This window comes from Saccopteryx bilineata, chromosome 4, assembly GCF_036850765.1.
Source record: "Saccopteryx bilineata isolate mSacBil1 chromosome 4, mSacBil1_pri_phased_curated, whole genome shotgun sequence".
Classification (NCBI taxonomy): domain Eukaryota; kingdom Metazoa; phylum Chordata; class Mammalia; order Chiroptera; family Emballonuridae; genus Saccopteryx; species Saccopteryx bilineata.
In genome coordinates this window covers 164370044-164389757 of record NC_089493.1, presented here as the reverse complement: position 1 = coordinate 164389757, position 19714 = coordinate 164370044, and the positions used below count along the sequence as shown (strand labels likewise).

The following is a 19714-nucleotide window of genomic DNA, read 5'->3' as shown; positions in this document are numbered from 1 at the left end:
GGCCTTTTGAGATCCTCACCAAGGCATAGATCTTCATCATCCTCCCACACATGACAGCATCCTGTTCCCCTTAAACTAGGCTGAAAGACATTCTTTCTTTAGGATTTGCCAGCCTTTGTGGTAGGAGAGGATAAGTGTGTACTGTGTCTGCAGGAATTATGGGATGGCCACTTCATCTTCTTTCTGTGTTCATAACTCTTTCTCAGGCCTCAAATAGCAGGTCTGTGATCTTCTTAGAGAAAAAGATGGACCTGGGTTCTTTTTTCTCTTCAGTCTTTCTCTCCAGGGTAAAAAACAAAAATTCCAATGGCTTTTCCATTATAGATATTTAAAGGACTAAGGAACCTAGGGGTTTATTGGCTAAGTCAGTCCTGCTCTGATGTTGACAGCTTTTATTTTATTTTACTTTATTTTATTTTAATATACTTTGATAGATCTTTAGTTACCAGGTTTCTGTAAGCTCTTCCTTTAGTTGCAGCATAAAAGGCCAAAATAACTAGAAAGCTTATCATACCTAGAGGGGAGTGAGTACACCGGAGGGTAGCAGGGCCCCAACAAATTTCTATTTTCTTGCAAGCTGGGTGGTCACCTGGCAGAATAATCCTATTTTGCTTTCATAGGTATCTGGCTGGGGTAAACAGTTTCTTGGACATAACCAAACTCAGCCTGAGGTCAGCCTGGTATCCAATCCCCTGGTAGATTGCCCTGTTCACAGAAGAGCCATAAATGTTTTGGGTCGATAGCCTTTTGATTGGAAATACAAAGGTCCTTAGTTTGGGCTGGTATGTCAGGTTTCCATGCAACAGTGTTATTATTTCACAGGGGAATTAAAGACGACATAGCTTGGCCTCGAGTCCCAGTGCAGTGAGGAGTTGGGGTGATGTAGTGCTAGCTTTGAGGGAGATAGGTCTTTTCTTGCCTTTGAGGAAGACAGCACTTTTCTTGCCAGGAACTTCACCAGTTTGCTCCTATTTTAGACTCACTAATTGGAGGTTTTGAGAGCCATGATCTTTAAGAACCCAAACTGAATCTGCCCAAAGATTCCTCATAGCCATATCTGAATTATTAAACAGTATTTGTGAGAAGCAAAACCATATGTGTGAAAAATAGTCTGTGAGTTATTTTTAAGGAGTAGCCTCTGTCTGCCCATTCACCCTGGGGCAATTCACCCTTCCCTCACATGACTTCTTAATTATCTACCATTATTTCCCCTTTTCTCTATTTCCTTTTCTCTCATTATCTTGTCAGTGTTCTGGTTCCTTTTGTCCTCTGGAGTGTTGGCAGGCCTGCCCTTCTGCCCCTTCTTTGTGTATTCCCTTCCTCTACCTTGAGATCCTTTCCACCTGTCTCACCTCATTCTGATGGCATCCTGGGAGAAATTGTGGTCCGAACCCAGCTTTTGGAGCTTGATCTCTGAGTGTGCAGTGGGCAGAATGACTCCTTTCTTCCTCCGCTCCAGTGAAACAACAAATGAGAAAACATCTTGAGAAGGCCGAAGTTCTTATAGCAGGGGTCCCCAAACTATGGCCCACGGGCTGCATGCGGCCCCCTGAGGCCATTTATCCGGCCCCGCTGCACTTCCGGAAGGGGCACCTCTTTCATTGGTGGTCTGTGAGAGGAGCATCTTGTGTTCCTGGAGTACTGTATGTGGCGGCGCCGCTCACGTACAGTACTACTTCCGGTGACGCGGGATGCACGCGTCACAGCTCCGGAGCGCGTCATATCACTTGTTACAGCTAACAGTGACAAATATGGAACCGGACATTGACCATCTCATTAGCCAAAAGCAGGCCCATAGTTCCCATTGAAATACTGGTCAGTTTGTTGATTTAAATTTACTTGTTCTTTATTTTAAATATTATATTTGTTCCCGTTTTGTTTTTTTACTTTAAAATAAGATTTGTGCAGTGTGCATAGGGATTTGTTTAGAGTTTTTTGTTTTTGTATTTTTCTGAAGCTGGAAACGGGGAGAGACAGTCAGACAGACTCCCGCATGCGCCCGACCAGGATCCACCCGGCACGCCCACCAGGGGGCGATGCTCTGCCCCTCTGGGGTGTCGCTTTGTTGCGACCAGAGCCACTCTAGCGCCTGGGGCGGAGGCCAAGGAGCCATCCCCAGCGCCCGGGCCATCTTTGCTCCAGTGGAGCCTTGGCTGCGGGAGGGGAAGAGAGAGACAGAGAGGAAGGAGAGGGGGAGGGGTGGAGAAGCAAATGGGCGCTTCTCCTGTGTGCCCTGGCCGGGAATCGAACCCGGGACTTCTGCATGCCAGGCCGATGCTCTACCACTGAGCCAACCGGCCAGGGCTTCATAGTTTTTTTTTTTATAGTCCGGCCCTCCAACAGTCTGAGGGACAGTGAACTGGCCCCCTGTGTAAAAAGTTTGGGGACCTCTGGCTTATAGAAATGTCAGTATTTATAACACCCTGAATTATCTTTGTAGTAATAAACAACCAAATTAGAATCTTTGTGACTCTGGGCTGTGTTGTTTTGAGGCATTCAGAGTGGCAGTTGTTCTGATAGGAACTCAACACAAGCTTTGATATGTAGCTATGCCTCTGAGCCACAGTTTTGTATCCAGAAAACCTGGTGGAAGGAGGATCAAGGAAGAGGCAGTGAATTCTTAGATTTTGAAATCAGAATGTGAGGAAGGAAGTCTCAGTATTTGTGCTTGTCAGTAAAGCACTCAGTTCTAAGTCTCCCTAGTTAGCTATGTTATAACCCAATAATCATTCCTCTTTTTAAGGATAGATTAGGGCAGAAAAGTCCCAGCCCTGGCTTAGGGCCTTTATATCAGAGCAGACTCCATACTTTATGTCCCTGGATTGGCCATTTTCAGGTCTGTGGTACCAGGGACCCATCCATTTTGTTGGGGCATAGATACCCCAGATTGCCTTTTTTTCACTCACAGTGGAGTTTATTGCAGTAACATTTTTTTTCTAACCAGATTAATTCATTGGTTTAATGATTATTTATTGAGTACTTAGCTATATACTTTGAGCTTTTCTAGTCACTACGCCTACAACAGTGGACAGACAGAAAAAAACTCCTGCTCTTGTGGAGATTATATCAATGCATAGGAATCATCTTCTAAGTCGCTGGGCCCACCCCAAACAGTGAAATACAGTTCTCTAAACTTTATTTCTCTGTTAGAGCCCTCTTTCAGTTCAGAAGAACACAAGGAAAGGGCCCTGTAGTTTCTGAAGGAAAAAGGTGGGTAGCAGTCACATTGTTGTTGGCCTCTACCTTCCTGGGTTTTCCTGATGATTTGTAGAGTGGGATCAGCATGTGGGCAAGAGGCAGCTTTCCTAACAACAAAGATATTTTCAAGGGAGACTTGTATCTACTGCTTAAGGAAAACAGGATCCAGTGACCTTTCTGAGGAAGTTCTTATTCCAGGATATTAATGAAGCTTGGAGAATGAGAGATTCCCTCTTTCATGGAATAAAAGATAGATGGTCTGGACTTGAGGCTTTAGACTTTAAATTATAGGGTAGACCAGTGCTGTCCAGTAGAACTTTGTGATGATGGAAATGTCCTCCACTGTCCAATAATAGCTACAAGCCAGTAATACAAGTCTAGACTAAAGCCTTGGATAGACTTTTGTGCAGATTTTGTCATGAATGCCCTCACATTCAGTCAACCTTGGACTGGATGAGGTGAGGAAGAGGGAAGAGAAGGGTTTGTTACTTCTTTCCTATCACTCTTCCAGGTCCCCTATCCCCTGCAATGGGATTCCTTTTATTATCCTGGCCAGAATGACTCCTTTCTTCCTCCGCTCCAGTGAAACAACAAATGAGAAAACATCTTAAGGCCGAAGTGCTTATAGAAATGTCAGCATTTATAACACCCTGAATTATCTTTGTAAAAGTCACTTTTTCCCCTCCCTGTCTGCTGCTTCCACTGCCCCTGCTAGACCTCAAGAGGAAGCATGGTGCCATTTAGTAGTGTTGATGATGTCATATCTTTGTGTTAACAGCTTGTACATTAGGAGTAAGCTTTGTGACTCATTATAGTTTTAGAATTTTCTGGGACATGTTTAGCGTAAGCAATAGATGAGTGCCATTTCCACCAGTTCCCACATAGTTACTTATAAATCATGGCAGTTTAATTAGAAATTCATAAATTTAGGATTATTTAAAAATTTAGTTTGTTTTTACAAAACCTTTCTTACTTAGTTGGGAAGTCAAATCATTGCTTTTTACTTGACTTTTTATTTTGCTTTTCAATAGTTATTAAAAGGAAGGCTACAAGAAGAGCTCTTCTTTCCTTGATGGTGGTACTGTACTAAGCAGTGCCTTTTTCTTTTGCAGATGGATAATGCACAGGACCTGCTTTCCTTTGGTGGCCTTCAAGTGGTGATCAATGGGCTAAATAGCACAGAGCCCCTGGTGAAGGAATACGCTGCATTTGTGCTGGGGGCTGCCTTTTCCAGGTGAGCAACAAGAATGGATTTCTTCTCTGCCAGGGTTGTTTGGTCCCTTCAGGTGAATTCTAGCTTTTCTCTTGGATTGAATGGCCCAGAAAAAGCTTACACTTGAACTCATATACCTTCCTATCCCTTTTTCACTGTAATCTCAATGAAACTAGAGTAAGAATTTAATTCTGATCTTATTCCGAAGTAGGCAAGAATTTTCACCCGTATTTTCACTATTTAGAACCCTCTGTTTCCCTTTGTCTTATGTGGACATTTAATAACACATTTTAGACCACATTCTTATTTTATTCAAAGTTAATAAAAGTTGTATCAACCTTTGATAGCTGAGAAGAAGGAAGATGAACTCCCAAGAGCTGATCCTTTGGAAATGAAGCTACATATGTGTGGTGATAAATAAATTATGAACCTGACAAAGGAGGGCCTTTTGGGGGAATGTATCTTTCCCTTAGTTTTCAGGAACCAAACAACATGAAGTCAGGTTATTGGACTCTCTGGATTAGGAGTTGTTTAAATTTCAGTTAGTTAGCTTGTGCTAGAAGACTAATCTCTTTAAAGAGTGTATATACATCAGGGTATGTGGGTACTACTTCATTGTACCTATACTAAAATAGTCAAGATGTCTTCAAGCTGAAGTTGGTCTATGGAAGTATAGTTCCTTCCATTTCTGAAAATCTGCTCCCATTTGTTTCCCTAAAACAGGAGTTAATACTCTAATTCTTGCTACAAGGTAATATAGGGGTTTTCTTGCTTGGATTCAGGGATTGTGATGTTGTAGAAGAAAGGCTATTCTGAACATCTGTATCATTGGAGCCTTTGTTTTGAAACGATTGCCTTTGGCCTGACTGGTGGTGGCACAAGGTTTGAAACCCCAAAGTTGCCTGCTTGAGCATCGGATCATCAACATTATCCCAAGGTCCCTGGCTTGAGCCCAAGGTCGCTGGCTTGTGCAAGGGATCACTTGCTCTGCTGGAGCCCCCTGGTCAGTGCACATATGAGAAGTGTTCAATGAACAACTAAAATGACACAACTGTGAGTTGATAGTTCTTGTTGTAGTATAGTGTGTCCGTAAAGTCATGGTGCACTTTTGACCAGTCACAGGAAAGCAACAAAAGACGATAGAAATGTGAAATCTGCACCAAATAAAAGGAAAACTCTCCCAGTTTCATACCTATTCAGTGCAGTTCAATGTGGGCTCATGCACAGATTTTTTAGGGCTCCTTAGGTAGCTATCCCAGTATAGCCTCTATAGACTCGTCACTGACTGATGGCCTACCAGAATGGGGTTTCTCCACCAAACTGCTGGTTTCCTTCAACTGCTTATCCCACCGAGTAATGTTATTCCTATGTGGTGGCGCTTCATTATAAATGCGCTTATATTCACATTGCACTTTGGTCACGGATTCGAATTTAGCGAGCCATAGAACACACTGAACTTTTCTCTGTACCGTCCACATCTCGACTGGCATGGCCGTGGGCTGCTCCGTTGTATACACGGTGTTACGTCATTATCTGTGCATGTGCACATGCTGCCACATCATCCTACAGAAACTTGGAGGGTTTTTCTTTTATTTGGTGCAGATTTCACATTTCTATCATCTTTTGTTGCTTCCCTGTGACTGGTCAAAAGTGCACCATGACTTTACGGACACATTGTAGTTGCTTCTCATATTAAGATTTAAAAAAAAATTTATTTTAGAGAGAGAGAGAGAGAGAGAAAGGGGAGGGAGGTGGAGCTGAAAGTATCAACTCATGGTAGTTGCTTCTCATACGTTGTTTGACCAGGCAAGCTCAGGGTTTCGAATGGGCAACTTCAGCGTTCCAGGTCAACCTCTTTTCCTTTCTCTCTCTCTCAAAAAAAATTCCTTTGCCTTTCATCCATGCATATCTTTATTTAATTAAAATTTCAGTCTGATGTACTTTCATTCTGAAAAGCTTTCTTAGTAAATTAAGGGACAAAGCAGGGAAGACCAGACGAATTGTTCCATGACCTGAGGCTGAGAGCACTGTAGGCCTTTGCTTCCCTTTTCAGTAACCTGCCTTATCTTGAGGCCCTGGTTGCCCTGTGGTTGTGTTGTTGACAATCAAGGCTGTAGCCTCTGAGGCACTCCGTTTCCCTTGGTCTCACCTACCAGGGCCAGTTCGTCTCCCTCCCAGGGTGCTTGTGCATCCGCTGGAAAGGTGGGGAATCTGAGTTTGTCAGTGGTAACTGTGATTTCAGCCCTGAAGAAGTTTCAGGTCTTATTCTCATAAGGTTTTAAGGGTTTGAGAACTTATTGAGGCCTGCTTTTTGTTTCTCAAGCCATAGAAAAACTAAATCAAACATTATTAACCTCTCTCCCAGACCCTTTTGGAAATCTTTTCCATAATCCTGTGTTTTCTTTCCACTTTCATGAATAAATGGTCCTTCTTGTTTCCTTGCCATTGCTTCTGAAAACAATATTTTGGGGGGAAACTGCATAGCATCTTGATGTCTCTTCTTAGTTAAAGGGGACTAAATGACTTGAGAAATATGCATTGAGTCTGCCTAGTAGACTCTAACCCACCTGGGGTTGTGCCAATATGTGGTATTATTAAGATATTTCTGTGATTGTATTAGGTTAAGGCCATGTTAACATTTATGCAGTATCATTAAAATTTAAATAGAGATAAATATAAAATATTGCAGTTTATTGTTTTGGTGACAAGCATACTGCTGTATTCAAATGTTCTAGCTAGGCTTTTAATGGTTTACTGGAGGGCCATTACAGTGACAGTATTAGAGATTGTGCCAGAGCTTTTGGAAGCCAGCAGCAGGCTTTTGAACATCATGAAATGTCAATGTTTTATGCAAAAAGGAACTTGATGCAAGGTAAGAATATTTCTGTGCAGAGAGGCAGGTTTCAGTGCTCTAGTCCAATATTCATTATTTCCTCTTGATGTCTTAAGTATTGGTTCTGCAGCTCCTTCCCTGACCCCAGTATACAGGTGTGCATGCACGTGCGTGTGCGTGCGCACGCACACACACACGCACACAGTGATTGGATGAGCTTGCTCCTTTGTCAAGAGAGTATTCAAGGGATAGTGAGGACATTGAAATCATGGATTCCCAGGGTTTGGGGTGTTATTTAGACATCATTCCTTCTAGTTTTCTGCTCATGGGCAATCATATTGTTCTGTCAGTTCAGATGTTTGAGCATTTGGGAGGACTAGACACATCACTGTACCTAAGTCAGAAAATCTAGTTCAAGTTCAGTCTCTACCATTTCCTGACTGTTTGCATATTGGCAAGTGATATCACCTTTCTAAGCTTCACCTTTTTCATTTATTAACTAGGAACAATAATAGGTATTCTCTGCATTTCACAAGATTAAGTGAATCTGAAGTAACAATATACAGTAAGTCCTGTGAAAATGGTTATTTTCTGTAACTAATAAAGGGATATATGACATCACCATGCTCATCATGTGTCATTTTTACTATGAGTTTTCACTATGAGACAGTCATTATTTTTTTTGTTTTTACAGTACACGCCTTCCTCATTTTCTGTTCTGTTAAGTGCTTGTATTCTACCACATAGCATATGTTTTGGTGCTAATCTTGCTGCTTTATTTGCCTACCTGTCTTAATTGCTTAATAAGGCCTCTACACACATTTCTATGGATGAAGAGATCACTTCCTGGCTGTTAAATATGAAGTGATTATTCCAAGATCAAGAAGTAAGAGTTAACATAAATGTAATTGATGTGACCACTGAATGTTAATGGCTATTGAAATAGTTTTTTCCTTATTTAAATATTATTATTCTATTGGCTGCCCATGTATAAGCCAGGTCAAGCTCTTGCATAAGAAGATATATGGAGATAGGAGTCCGAAGCTTTAGGCAGCTTTATCTTTTTTTTTTTTTTTTTTTTTACAGGGACACAGAGTCAGAGAGAGGAATAGATAGGGACAGACAGACAGGAACGGAGAGAGATGAAAAGCATCAATCATCAGTTTTTCATTGCTGTTACGACACCTTAGTTGTTCATTGATTGCTTTCTCATATGTGCCTTGACCGCAGGCCTTCAGCAGACCCAGTAACCCCTTGCTTGAGCCAGCGACCTTGGGTCCAAGCTGGTGAGCTTTTTGCTCAAACCAGATGAGCCCGCGCTCAAGCTGGCAACCTCGGGGTCTCGAACCTGGGTCCTCCACATCCCAGTCCAGCACTCTATCCACTGCGCCACCGCCTGGTCAGGTGGCAGCTTTATCTTTTTATGGTTTCTTTTCCTTTTTAAAAAAAAATCTCCTGCCCTGGCCGGTTGGCTCAGCGGTAGAGCGTCGGCCTAGCGTGCGGAGGACCAGGGTTCAATTCCCGGCCAGGGCACACAGGAGAAGCGCCCATTTGCTTCTCCACCCCTCCGCTGCGCTTTCCTCTCTGTCTCTCTCTTCCCCTCCCGCAGCCGAGGCTCCATTGGAGCAAAGATGGCCCGGGCGCTGGGGATGGCTCTGTGGCCTCTGCCTCAGGCGCTAGAGTGGCTCTGGTCATGACATGGCGACGCCCAGGATGGGCAGAGCATCGCCCCCTGGTGGGCAGAGCGTCGCCCCTGGTGGGCGTGCCGGGTGGATCCCGGTCGGGCGCATGCAGGAGTCTGTCTGACTGTCTCTCCCTGTTTCCAGCTTCAGAAAAATGAAAAGAAAAAAATAAAATAAAATAAAAATAAAAAAAATCTCCTTTCTTCTTCAAGTCAGTTATTTTCAGTGGCCTTTCTATGACCGGATTTCATTTCATGATGGCACCTGAGAGTGTCTGTCTGCAGTCTGACTTACTCAGAGTCTGTGAAGTCCCAGATAGGTCATTTGTGTTTCTGTGTAAAGAAAGTTTCAGGAAGGCCTTGTGAATTTCAGAGGCCATGCAGCCTTCTGTAATCTGGTTTTTCTTTTACTTCGTAGCAAACTGGCTGCCTCTCTTTGTTTTCTTCTTATTTTTGTATCTGTAACCTTTACCTTTTAACTATCAAGAGTGTAATTATCAAGAAATTGTTGTGCTGACCATAGGGGGTACTGGCTTTTGCTATTCTCATGACTTTGCCTCAGTCACTTTTGGTATCCTATATCCATCTTTAATAACTGTCATTCTAATCTGCATATGTGTGAATTGTTGTGCAATTACATGGGCTTGTACATACTCGTTGTATACAGCACTTTTGTTTGAACTGTCTACAGTTAGTAGGGTGTCATGTACCTGTGCCGGGTATAAAAGGACATGTAATAAACATGTGGTATCAGTCATAATACGGTTATGTTCTGTTATGACGGATCCCTGGAGTGGGATTTTATTCTACCCTCTCTCTTTTTGACATCTTTTTTGGAAACTCCTTAGATTTGGGGTTACATAAATTCCTTAATAAAATGAATGTCTCCCCTACTCTCAATTCTGTGCCCTCTCACCCCAGGCTTTGTTGGCTTCTAGTTTCCTCGGTTGTACTCTTCCCACAGAAGCTTTACCAATTCATTTTTTAACCATTTGGCCAGTGTCCCATCTTCATCTATTGGCCTCCAGTCTAGATTTCTTTCTTGCCATATTCAGTGAATTTCAGTGCTCATCTACATCTGCTCTCTGTCTTTCCTGGTGGCTTTTGTGAGTTTCCTGGAGTCAACAGTCTCAACATTGGCCTTTACCTTTACTTCTGTCATTCACTTCCCATTTTTTCCAAAATCTCATGTTTTCTGACCACCTCCACTATCTCTTCACATTTTCATTTCTCCTGCTAACCATGGTTTTTGTCCTTATTGTGACCTTCAGCCTCTGCACATCTTCCTGTTTTTCCCTTCACCATCAGTACTCTTCACGCTCTTTCCTCTCTTTAGGCTTCTTCCTCTTAGCCTATAGATGTTCTCAATTACCTGTCCACAGACCCCTAGTCTACCAATAACTTGTTCATCTCCTCCCACATGCCATCCTATATTTCCCTTCCCTTCCCTTCCAAACTTCTTGAAAGAGTAGACAAAGGGGATACAAATAAGTAAGTGCACATTGGTGTTATGTTCCTACTGTCCCTGAAGATTTTCAAGAGTATTTTGGAATTATGGTCATCTCTGTAGCAATCTATAATGTCAATTACTATTTTCCTTTGAAAACTTCTTGGCTGAAAGCAGTCCCTTAGTTTTTTTAATCAGTAATTAATTACTCCCTTTCCTTTTCCTTTTATGGCCACATCTTTTTATCTTCTACTAGAGCTATTCACTAAGATTTTTCTGGCCTTGTCTTCTTTTTCTGTTTTCTCTACCAGTGGTCCTACCTTCTCCTGTGGTTTCAAATCCTGCCTCATTGTGGGTGACTCCAATGTCTATGTTGAAGTCCAGCCTTTCTCCTCAGGTCCCACCCTCCATTATTAGTACCAGACTGTCTAATTGTATCTCAAAGTGAAAGAGAAGAAAATGGAATTCATTTTTGTCTCTCTCACAAACTAGATTTTTCCTCCCACATTATCTTTTGATCTGTTCTTGGCAGTATGATTGTTGTAGTTACCCAAGCATGAAACTTTTGAGTGATATTTGAGTCTTTTTTCTTCCTGTTTAGTTGTTGAATGAATCATGCGGATTTTTATTTTCTCTATTGTTGTCTACTAAACAGAGAGACATTTTTTATCTATTTTAAGGAACCTTGATATTGTGAGGGCAGCTACATGTTCAAGGAGGGGATTCCTTATCCCATTGCTAGGAAATAAGCTATCAGGAGTCTAAAGCAAGCATAGTAATCCCATTCTTTGTGGACATGGATTGATTTAGAGATGGGCATGTGATCCAGTTCTGACCAATGAGACATAAAGAGATGTTTGCTGGGAAGGCTTCTGGGAAAGATTTTGCTCTCTTGTAATAAGAAGGTAAGGAGACCCTGCCTACTCTTCCTGCCTTTATTTCAGTTGTCTTGGAGCTGTAGTTGTTAGCTTAGATCAGAGAGGTGAAAAGCACAAGGACAGACAAAAAACTTTCATGCTGAGGAGCATACCAGAAAAGAAAGATAGGAGGAGACTAGGTCCTCTTTGATCTAGTTTAGCCACTGTCCTGATTTTGGAACCATCTACTTCTTGACCTTTGTTGTGAGAGAGAATTAAATGTGTTTGTGTGTTTTTTAAAAACAGTGTTTGTCTTGACTCTGTTACTCGCAACTGAACACATTCATGTTAATAAAATTTCTCTCATATTTAAAATTCTTTTTAAATTCTCCTTTCTTAGCACTCATTTCAATTTGCAAGTATATATATGTTTGATTATGTATTTGCTGTTAGACAGTAGGAGGAGGATGGGATTCTTTTTCTCTCTTAATCTTGCTGTCTCTCTAGAATATAGCATAGGACCTAGCATTGAGCACTAGGCAATAATTATTGATTGAATAAATGAAGAAACAAAAGAATAAACTGATACCTAGGAAATTAAATGCTTTTCCAAATAGCATATGGGAGCTGAGTGTAGAGTGCTATCTTTAGGATACCACTCCTTGACCCTTTAAAATCTAAGACTATGGAAATGAATGTGTAGCCATTGCCCGCCTCCCAGAAAATAGGTTAGATATTGGGATGAGGTCAGACTGCAGATGCCAGTATTTGAATAAAAGTTCAATAAAAGTTCAGATGTGACCCTTAGGACTAATTCTGACCTCTTGGCTCCAGGAGCTAAATTTCACACTCTTTCAGTAACAGGGGAGATGCTCAAACCATTTTGTATCTAATAAATTGATTAACATAATATTAACCAAGATCTTATGCTATAGCTCTTAAAGCTGCATTTAAAGTCTTCTTTTTTCAAAAGGCAATTAATGGCACATGGAAAATTAGTTTTAAGCCTGACCAACCACCCTGAGTTCTATAGAAACCAAGACTTCATTTGGGAGAAGAAGGCACCACTTTGCTTAATGTACTTGTCCCTTCAACATTAAAAAGAAATCTATCTCTGAGATGTACTCCTGACTCCTCCACATCCTCTATGTGGCTGCCTTCAGATTTTGTAGTGTTGTTGTGATTGACTCCTTCTTAATTTCTTCCCTGTAAAACTCTAGCCCACAAAGTTCTTTCCTTTCAACCTCATTAGCTATTGTCTGGACTCCTAAACTGACTTGACTCTTTAGTACATTTAATTCTCTGTGTATGCCAGTTCTTTCCTCCCCTCCTCAAAAAGAATGAAAGCTTCTTGAAAATGGAAATTGGTACTTGAGTTTATAGTACCCACAGCACCTTATAGAGGGTAGTTTCATGTTTCTACTTAGAGCATTTTAAGGTACAAACTAAATGGCCTAACACAAAAGCTGAAATCACAAAAAATCGGTTGGAGGAATGAAGCTACTAAGAGCAGGGAAGCTTTATATTTTTCTCTTCTATTTTATTGGATTCTTCTTATAATGAGTATGTGTTATTGCTTAAGTTTTAAATACAAATATAAAACAGAACTGGAAGACTTCTGTATCTAGCTTACCTTTCCTAAGAAGCCTTCTTGGGCCTGATCAGGTGGTGGCACAGTGGATAGAATGTCAACCTGGGATCTTAAGGGCCCAGGTTCAAAACCTCAAGGTCTCTGGCTGAAGTATGGGTCTTCAGCTTAAGCGTGGGATCATAGACACGACTCCATAGTCACTGGCTTGAGCCCAAGGGTTGCTGGCTTGAAGTCCAAAAGTCTCTCTGGCTTCAAGCCCAAGATCGCTGGCTTGAGCAAGGGGTCACTGACCCAGCTGCAGCCCCCTGGTCAGGACACATATGAAAAAGTAATCAATGAACAACTAAGGTGCTGCAACTACAAGTTGATGCTTCTCATCTCTCTTCCTGTCTGTCCCTGTCTATTCCTCCATATCTCTCTCTCTCTCTCTCTCTCTCTCTCTCTCTCTCTCTCTCAACAGAGTCAGAGGAACAGATAGAGACAGACAGGAAGGGAAGAGATGAGAAGCTTCCATCTCTCTCTCTCTCTCTCTCTCTCTCTCTCTCTCTCTCTCATTTTTTTTTTGGCAGAGAATCAGAGGAACAGATAGGGGCAGACAGACAGGAAGGGAGAGAGATGAGAAGCATCAATTCTTCGTTGCAGCATCTTAGTTGTTCATTGATTACTCTCATATGTGCCTTGACTGGGGGGCTACAGCAGAGCTAGTGACCCCTTGCTCAAGCCAGCGACCTTGGAGCTCAAGCCAGTGACCATGGGGTCATGTCTATGATCCCATGCTCAAGCCAGTAACCCCTCACTCAAGCTGGTGAGCCCACACTCAAGACCTTGGGGTTTCGAACCTGAGTCCTCTGTGTCCCAATCTGATACTCTATCCACTGCACCACCAACTGATCAGGCTCTCTTAAAAATAAAAATGAGAGGAAGCATTTTTGGTTCCGAATATCTGAAGATACTGGATTAAATATTTAAACATTTCCTTAAATGTTCAATTCAGCTGTCAAAGGATAGGGCCACTGCTTTGCATAACTAAAGGTGAAATTAATAACAGCACGATTTTTATGTTGTGGCCCTACAAGAGAATGAGACAAATCCTAGAGAAAAATATAATGGAAAGCACAAATCCTAAGAGATATGTAACACTGAAACTTATAGCTGTCTTGGGGACAGTTGCCATTCCCTAGTGGCCAAGAGCTTTTCGTTTCAACAGGCTTTGTAATTTGGGGAACAGGAGACAAAGCCTACAGCCTATGAAAGGGAGAATTAGGAAAATGAAATCTTCCACTCAAAAGGAGATATTTAGGCAATTTCACTTTGAATGGAAGGGAGAAAAATTCCCCAGAAAATTCTTTACCCAGTGCAGCCCGAGAGTGCAGTTGGGCTGGAAAATAATATTCTATTTGTGGCCTGAAAATCTCCAATCGAGAATTTAGTCTAAAATGGTCTTGATAAATAATAAACTCGAAAAAAATGTTTGCAGCTTATATTACAGACATAGCATTGATATTCCTAATCTGTATTAAGAGCACCTAAAAATAGAGAAAAAAAAATTAATAACTCTGTGGGAAAATGGGCCAGACACACACAGTTTATAGAATAAAAGGAATGTAAATGGTTTAACCAATGTGAAAAATTACTTGACCTCATTCATAAGGTAAGAACCAATTAAAACTACATGAAAATACTGTCTCTCACCTATTATACTAGCAAAAGTCCAAAAGTTGATAGCATATTTTGTTTGTTAAGCTGTGGGGAAATAGGCTCTCATATATTGCTGGTGGAACTATAAAATGATAAAATCCTGCCTTGGCAGGGTGGCTCAGTTGGTAAGAAGAGCATTGTCCTGATGTTCCAGGGTTGGAGGTTCGACCCCTGGTCAGGTCACATGTAAGAATCAACCCAGGAATGCATGAATGGATGGAGCAACAAAGCCATGTTTCTCTCTTTCACATCTTCTCTCTCTAAAACAATAAATAAAAAATGAATTTTAAAAAATGCAGCATTTCTGCCTGACCTGTGATTGTGCAATGGATAAAGCATCGACCTGGAATGGTGAGGTTGGTGGTTTGAGACCCTGGGCTTACCTGGTCAAGGCACATACAAGAAGCACCTTCTACATGTTGATGCTTACTGCTCCTCCCTCCATTTCTGTCTCTCCTCTCTCTTGAATCAATCTTTAAAAATGCAGCTCTTGGCCCTGGCTGGTTGGCTCAGTGGTAGAGCGTCGGCCTGGCATGCAGAAGTCCCGGGTTCGATTCCTGGCCAGGGCACACAGGAGAAGCGCCCATCTGCGTCTCCACACCTCCCCCTCTCCTTCCTCTCTGTCTCTCTCTTCCCCTCCTGCAGCCAAGGCTCCATTGGAGCAAAGATGGCCCCGGGCGCTGGGGATGGCTCTGTGGCCTCTGCCTCAGGCGCTAGAGTGGCTCTGGTAGCGACAAAGCAACACCCCGGATGGGCAGAGCATCGCCCCCTGGTGGGCGTGCTGGGTGGATCCTGGTCGGGCGCATGCGGGAGTCTGTCTGACTGTCTCTCCCCGTTTCCAGCTTCAGAAAAATACAAAAAAAAAAAAAAATACAGCTCTTCTGGGAAGAAATTTGGCAGTATCTAGCAAAATTGCAAGTATGTTTACTCTTTGAAATAGTATTCCTACTTCCAGAGTTCTGTCTTTAAAATATACTGGTAAAATACAAAAAGAGCCTGGCCAGTGATGACACAGTGGGTAGAATGCTGACCTAGAACGCTGAAGTCACCAGTACCAGTTCAAAACCCTGGGCTTGCCTGGTCAAGGCACATCAATACAAACAAGCAATCAATGAACAGTTAGAGTGAAGCAACTACTGGTACTTCTCATTCCCTTCCCTCTCCTTTCTCTGTAAAATCAATAAAGAAAATCTTTTTTAAAAATAGAAAAAGACATATGCATGTTCAAGGTATTCATTATAGCACTATTATTATTAGCAAGACAGAAATCAGCCCAAACATCCAAAAGTAGGAAATAGAATGAATTGTGTAATTTATTCCATGGAACACTATACAGTTATAGAAAAGATTAGAGAATATTTGTGTAATATAGAATATCTTTTTTATGTTATATATATTTTATCACAATTTTATTTCTAATTAAAAATTTTTATTTTTCAATTAGAGTTGACATACAATATTATATTAGTTTCAAGTGTACAACATAATGATTAGACATTTCTATAACTTAATGAGGTAGTCACCCTGATAAGTCTAGTACTCATCTGGCACCATACGTAATTAATACAATATTATTGACTATATTCTCTTTGCTGTATTTGATATCTCCTTGACCGTTTTTATAACTGGCAATTTGTATTTTTTTTAATTTATGATTTTAATTTGTGTTTACATAGATTCAAGTGTCCCACCGAATATATCTTCCCCCCACCCCCTTATTCTGCAATTCATATTTCTTAATACCTTTACCTTTTTTACCTATTCCTCCAACCCCTCCCCACCTGGCAGTCAATTTATTCTCTGTATCTGTGAGTTTGTTTCTGTTTTTTTTATTATATTCTACATATAAGTGAAACATACGGTATTTCTTTTTCTTACACTTACTTCACTTAGCATAATACTCTCTAGGTTCATCCATATTGTCACAAATGGCAGAATTTTATTCTTTTTATGGCTGAGTAATACTCCATTGTATATGTGTACCATATCTTGAGCCATTTATCTTTTGATGGACAGTTTGGTTGCTTCTATAATATTGGCTAATGTAAATATGCAGTGAATATAGGGGTTCATGTATTATTTTGAATTTATGATTTGAATTTCTTTGGGTAAATACCCAGAAGTAAAATTCCTCCATCATATGGTAGCTCTATTTTTAATCTTTTGGGGAGCCTGCATACCGTTTTCCATAGTAACTGCACCAATTTGCAGTTCCAGCAATGCTGCAGGAGGTTCCCTTTTCTCCATATCCTCGCCAACACTTGTTTATTGATTTATTGATGAAAGCCATTCTGATGCCCACAAATCTTAGAGTATGTTTCCTTGGGAACCTGGCTCTGACATGCCTCCTGCTAGAAGTACATACCACAACCTATGAAGTTGTCTTGAATAGAAAATCAAATCTGAATCTGATCAAGATCCGACTTCCAATTTAGAGGAAACACTGGAGACAGGAGATATGTTAAGCAATATAATGGACATGGAATCGGCAAAGTCAAGATCAGACTGTTGGCAGCTGTAAAACTACTGGATTTTTCAACAAATAAATTACAAGAAAAAATACCAGAGGGAATGAAACCCATAAATTAAAAGATAAATTTTAGATCTTGACAAAATCAGAAATCTGTTTAAAAATTATGAGATAGTTGGGCTCTTTAAACAATTATTTGGTAAGGAATTATTGTCAAAAGTTTTTTGTTTTGTTTTTTTTCTTAAGTTGAAAACGGGGAGGCAGTCAGACAGACTTCCGCATGCGCCTGACCGGGATCCACCCGGCATGCCCACCAGGGGGCGATGCTCTGCCCATCTGGGGCTTCGCTCTGCCACAATCAGAGCCATTCTAGCCTGGGCAAACTTTGCTCCAATGGAGCCTCGGCTGCGGGAGGGGAAGAGAGAAATAGAGAGGAGGGAGAGGGGGAGGGGTGGAGAAGCAGGTGAGTGCCTCTCCTGTGTGCCCTGGCCGGAAATCGAACCCAGGACTCCCACACGCCAGGCCGACGCTCTACCACTGAGCCAACTGGCCAGGACCTATTGTCAAAAGTTTTTAATGTGAAATGGTATTGTGATTGTTTTATAAAAAAAAGAGTCCTTTTAGAGAAACATACTGGACAATTAATGGATAAAATGCCAGGGCCTCTGAGTGTTGCATTGTACTTATCTAGAGGAGGTAGGTAGATGGGTAGGTTGGGGTACACATGAAACAGGACTGGCCTTGACTTCATAATTTTTAGAGATGAGTGACAAACCCATGGAGGATTATTACATCACTCTAACTTAGTCTATAGACAAAACTTTACATAAGAAAAAGTTGGCTTTGTTTTGTTTTTAACATAGTTCCAAATTGGCAGAATTTCCAAGTTACTGGTGGAACAATATAAAAATATTCTTAAATCTAGGCCTGAAACTATCTCCACAAAGAAAATATTTCCAGTGCTCATGAGCTCCCAATCAAAATATCGCAAAGCACACACAGAAATAAGGCATCATGAGTGAAAGCAGAAACAACATAATCAGACCTGTAAAACTACAGACAGTAAGACTCTGAGGGTACAGAATATAAAATAATTCTTTCAATATGTTTAAAGAAATAAAAGATTTTATCAAAAGTATGAACAAAGAATATAAGATGATAAAAATGATAGTGTGTTGGAATACTTGTAAGAGATACAAATAGAATTTCTAGAAGTGGAAAATATAATTGCATCTTAGCAATTATGTAGATAAGGTAAACAACTGGTCAGACACAAGTGAAGAGTAATTAAGTGAACTGGGATATAGAATTGAAGAAATTACGAAGTACAACAGAGAGCTACAATAATGAAAAAAGAAAAAAGGTTAAGAGACATAGAGAATAGAATGAAAGGTCTAAATGAATTCCAGAAGGATAAAGAGAATGTGGAAGAGGCTATATATAAAGAGGTTTGGCTGATACTTTTCTAAAATTGATAAAGGATGTGAATTCTGATTTAGGAATCTCAATGAATCTCAGGCACAATGATCAAGAATTGTGTGTGTGTGTGTGTGTGTGTGTGTGTGTGTGTATGTGACAGAGAGTGACAGACAGGAAGGGAGAGAGATGAGAAGCATCAATTCTTGGTTGCAGCACCTTAGTTGTTCATTGATTGTTTTCTCATATGTGCCTTGATGGGGAAGGGGGCTACAGCAGAGTGAGTGACCCCTTGCTCAAGTCAGCAACCTTGGGCTTCAAACCAGGAACCTTTGGGCTCAAGCCAGTGACCATGGGGTCATGTCCATGATCCCACACTCAAGCCAGTGACTCCATGCTCAAGCTGGTGATCTGGCACTCAAGCCAGCAACCTCGGGGTTTCAAACCTGGGTCTTCCGCATCCCAGTTCAACGCTCTATTCACTCCGCCACCGCCTGGTCAGGCAAGAAGAAATATATTTCTAACAACATGGTTGCATGCTGAGAGGACCTGTGGCTGCTATCACCCAAACCCACTGAGCACTCTACACCTGGAGTCCCGATGTCACTCACAGAGAAGTTTTTTATTGTCCCCACTCCCAGTTCCAGAGCTTCCTGGCTCAGAGATTTTGCCTAGGAGAGATGCAAGGCCATAAAACATAGCTCCTATTCTCTTCCCAATGGAACTGATTTTATGGGCAGCAGAGTGTATAGAAGTTCAGACCTAAGCACACACTCAAGAATAGTGGTGGTTATGGTGAAAGGCAACTGGGAGGAGATTGATGGATTTAAAAAAGATACAGCCTAAACTCTCAGCCGGCTAGTTTGCAGGAGGGACCTAGGGAGTAAGACAGTTGGGAGAAGCCCTCCTAGGGTCAAAACAAACATTAAACAGGGACCTCAGAAACTAGTCCTTCAAAAGAGCTGTGAGTTAACTGGATTAGTTTGTAGAACAGTTAAAGCCCCAGGGCCTTGTCTGAAAAAAAAAAATAGAGCTCCTTATATTTTAAGGATTAACTTTTAGTGTTGCAAATATTTTTTCCAGGTTTTTTCGTGTTTTGGTTTTTTTTAACCTTCTATATGGTATCTTCCTTATGTTAAAAATATTTACTTAGCCAAAATTATTTATCTGTCATTTCATGGTTTCTGGTTTTTTATGACATATACTTACTAAAGCCTTTTCTACATCAAGAGTGTATATAAATGTTTTGTCTTCATATTATTTCAAAAATATGGAATATTTCAAACATAAAGAGGAATTTAGACAATTTT

General features: G+C 41.1%; 1 protein-coding gene across 6 annotated transcripts in view; it reads left to right on the top strand.

Annotated features, from left to right (window-relative positions):
- Window positions 1–19714, top strand: part of SIL1 (SIL1 nucleotide exchange factor) — a 276662-nt gene that overhangs the window by 198680 nt on the left and 58268 nt on the right. For all 6 annotated transcript variants that reach the window (XM_066272611.1, XM_066272615.1, XM_066272612.1 and 3 more), the window contains one exon: window positions 4311–4432. In XM_066272611.1, coding sequence (XP_066128708.1) covers window positions 4311–4432 — 122 coding nt within the window. The remainder of the gene's footprint in view (window positions 1–4310; window positions 4433–19714) is intronic.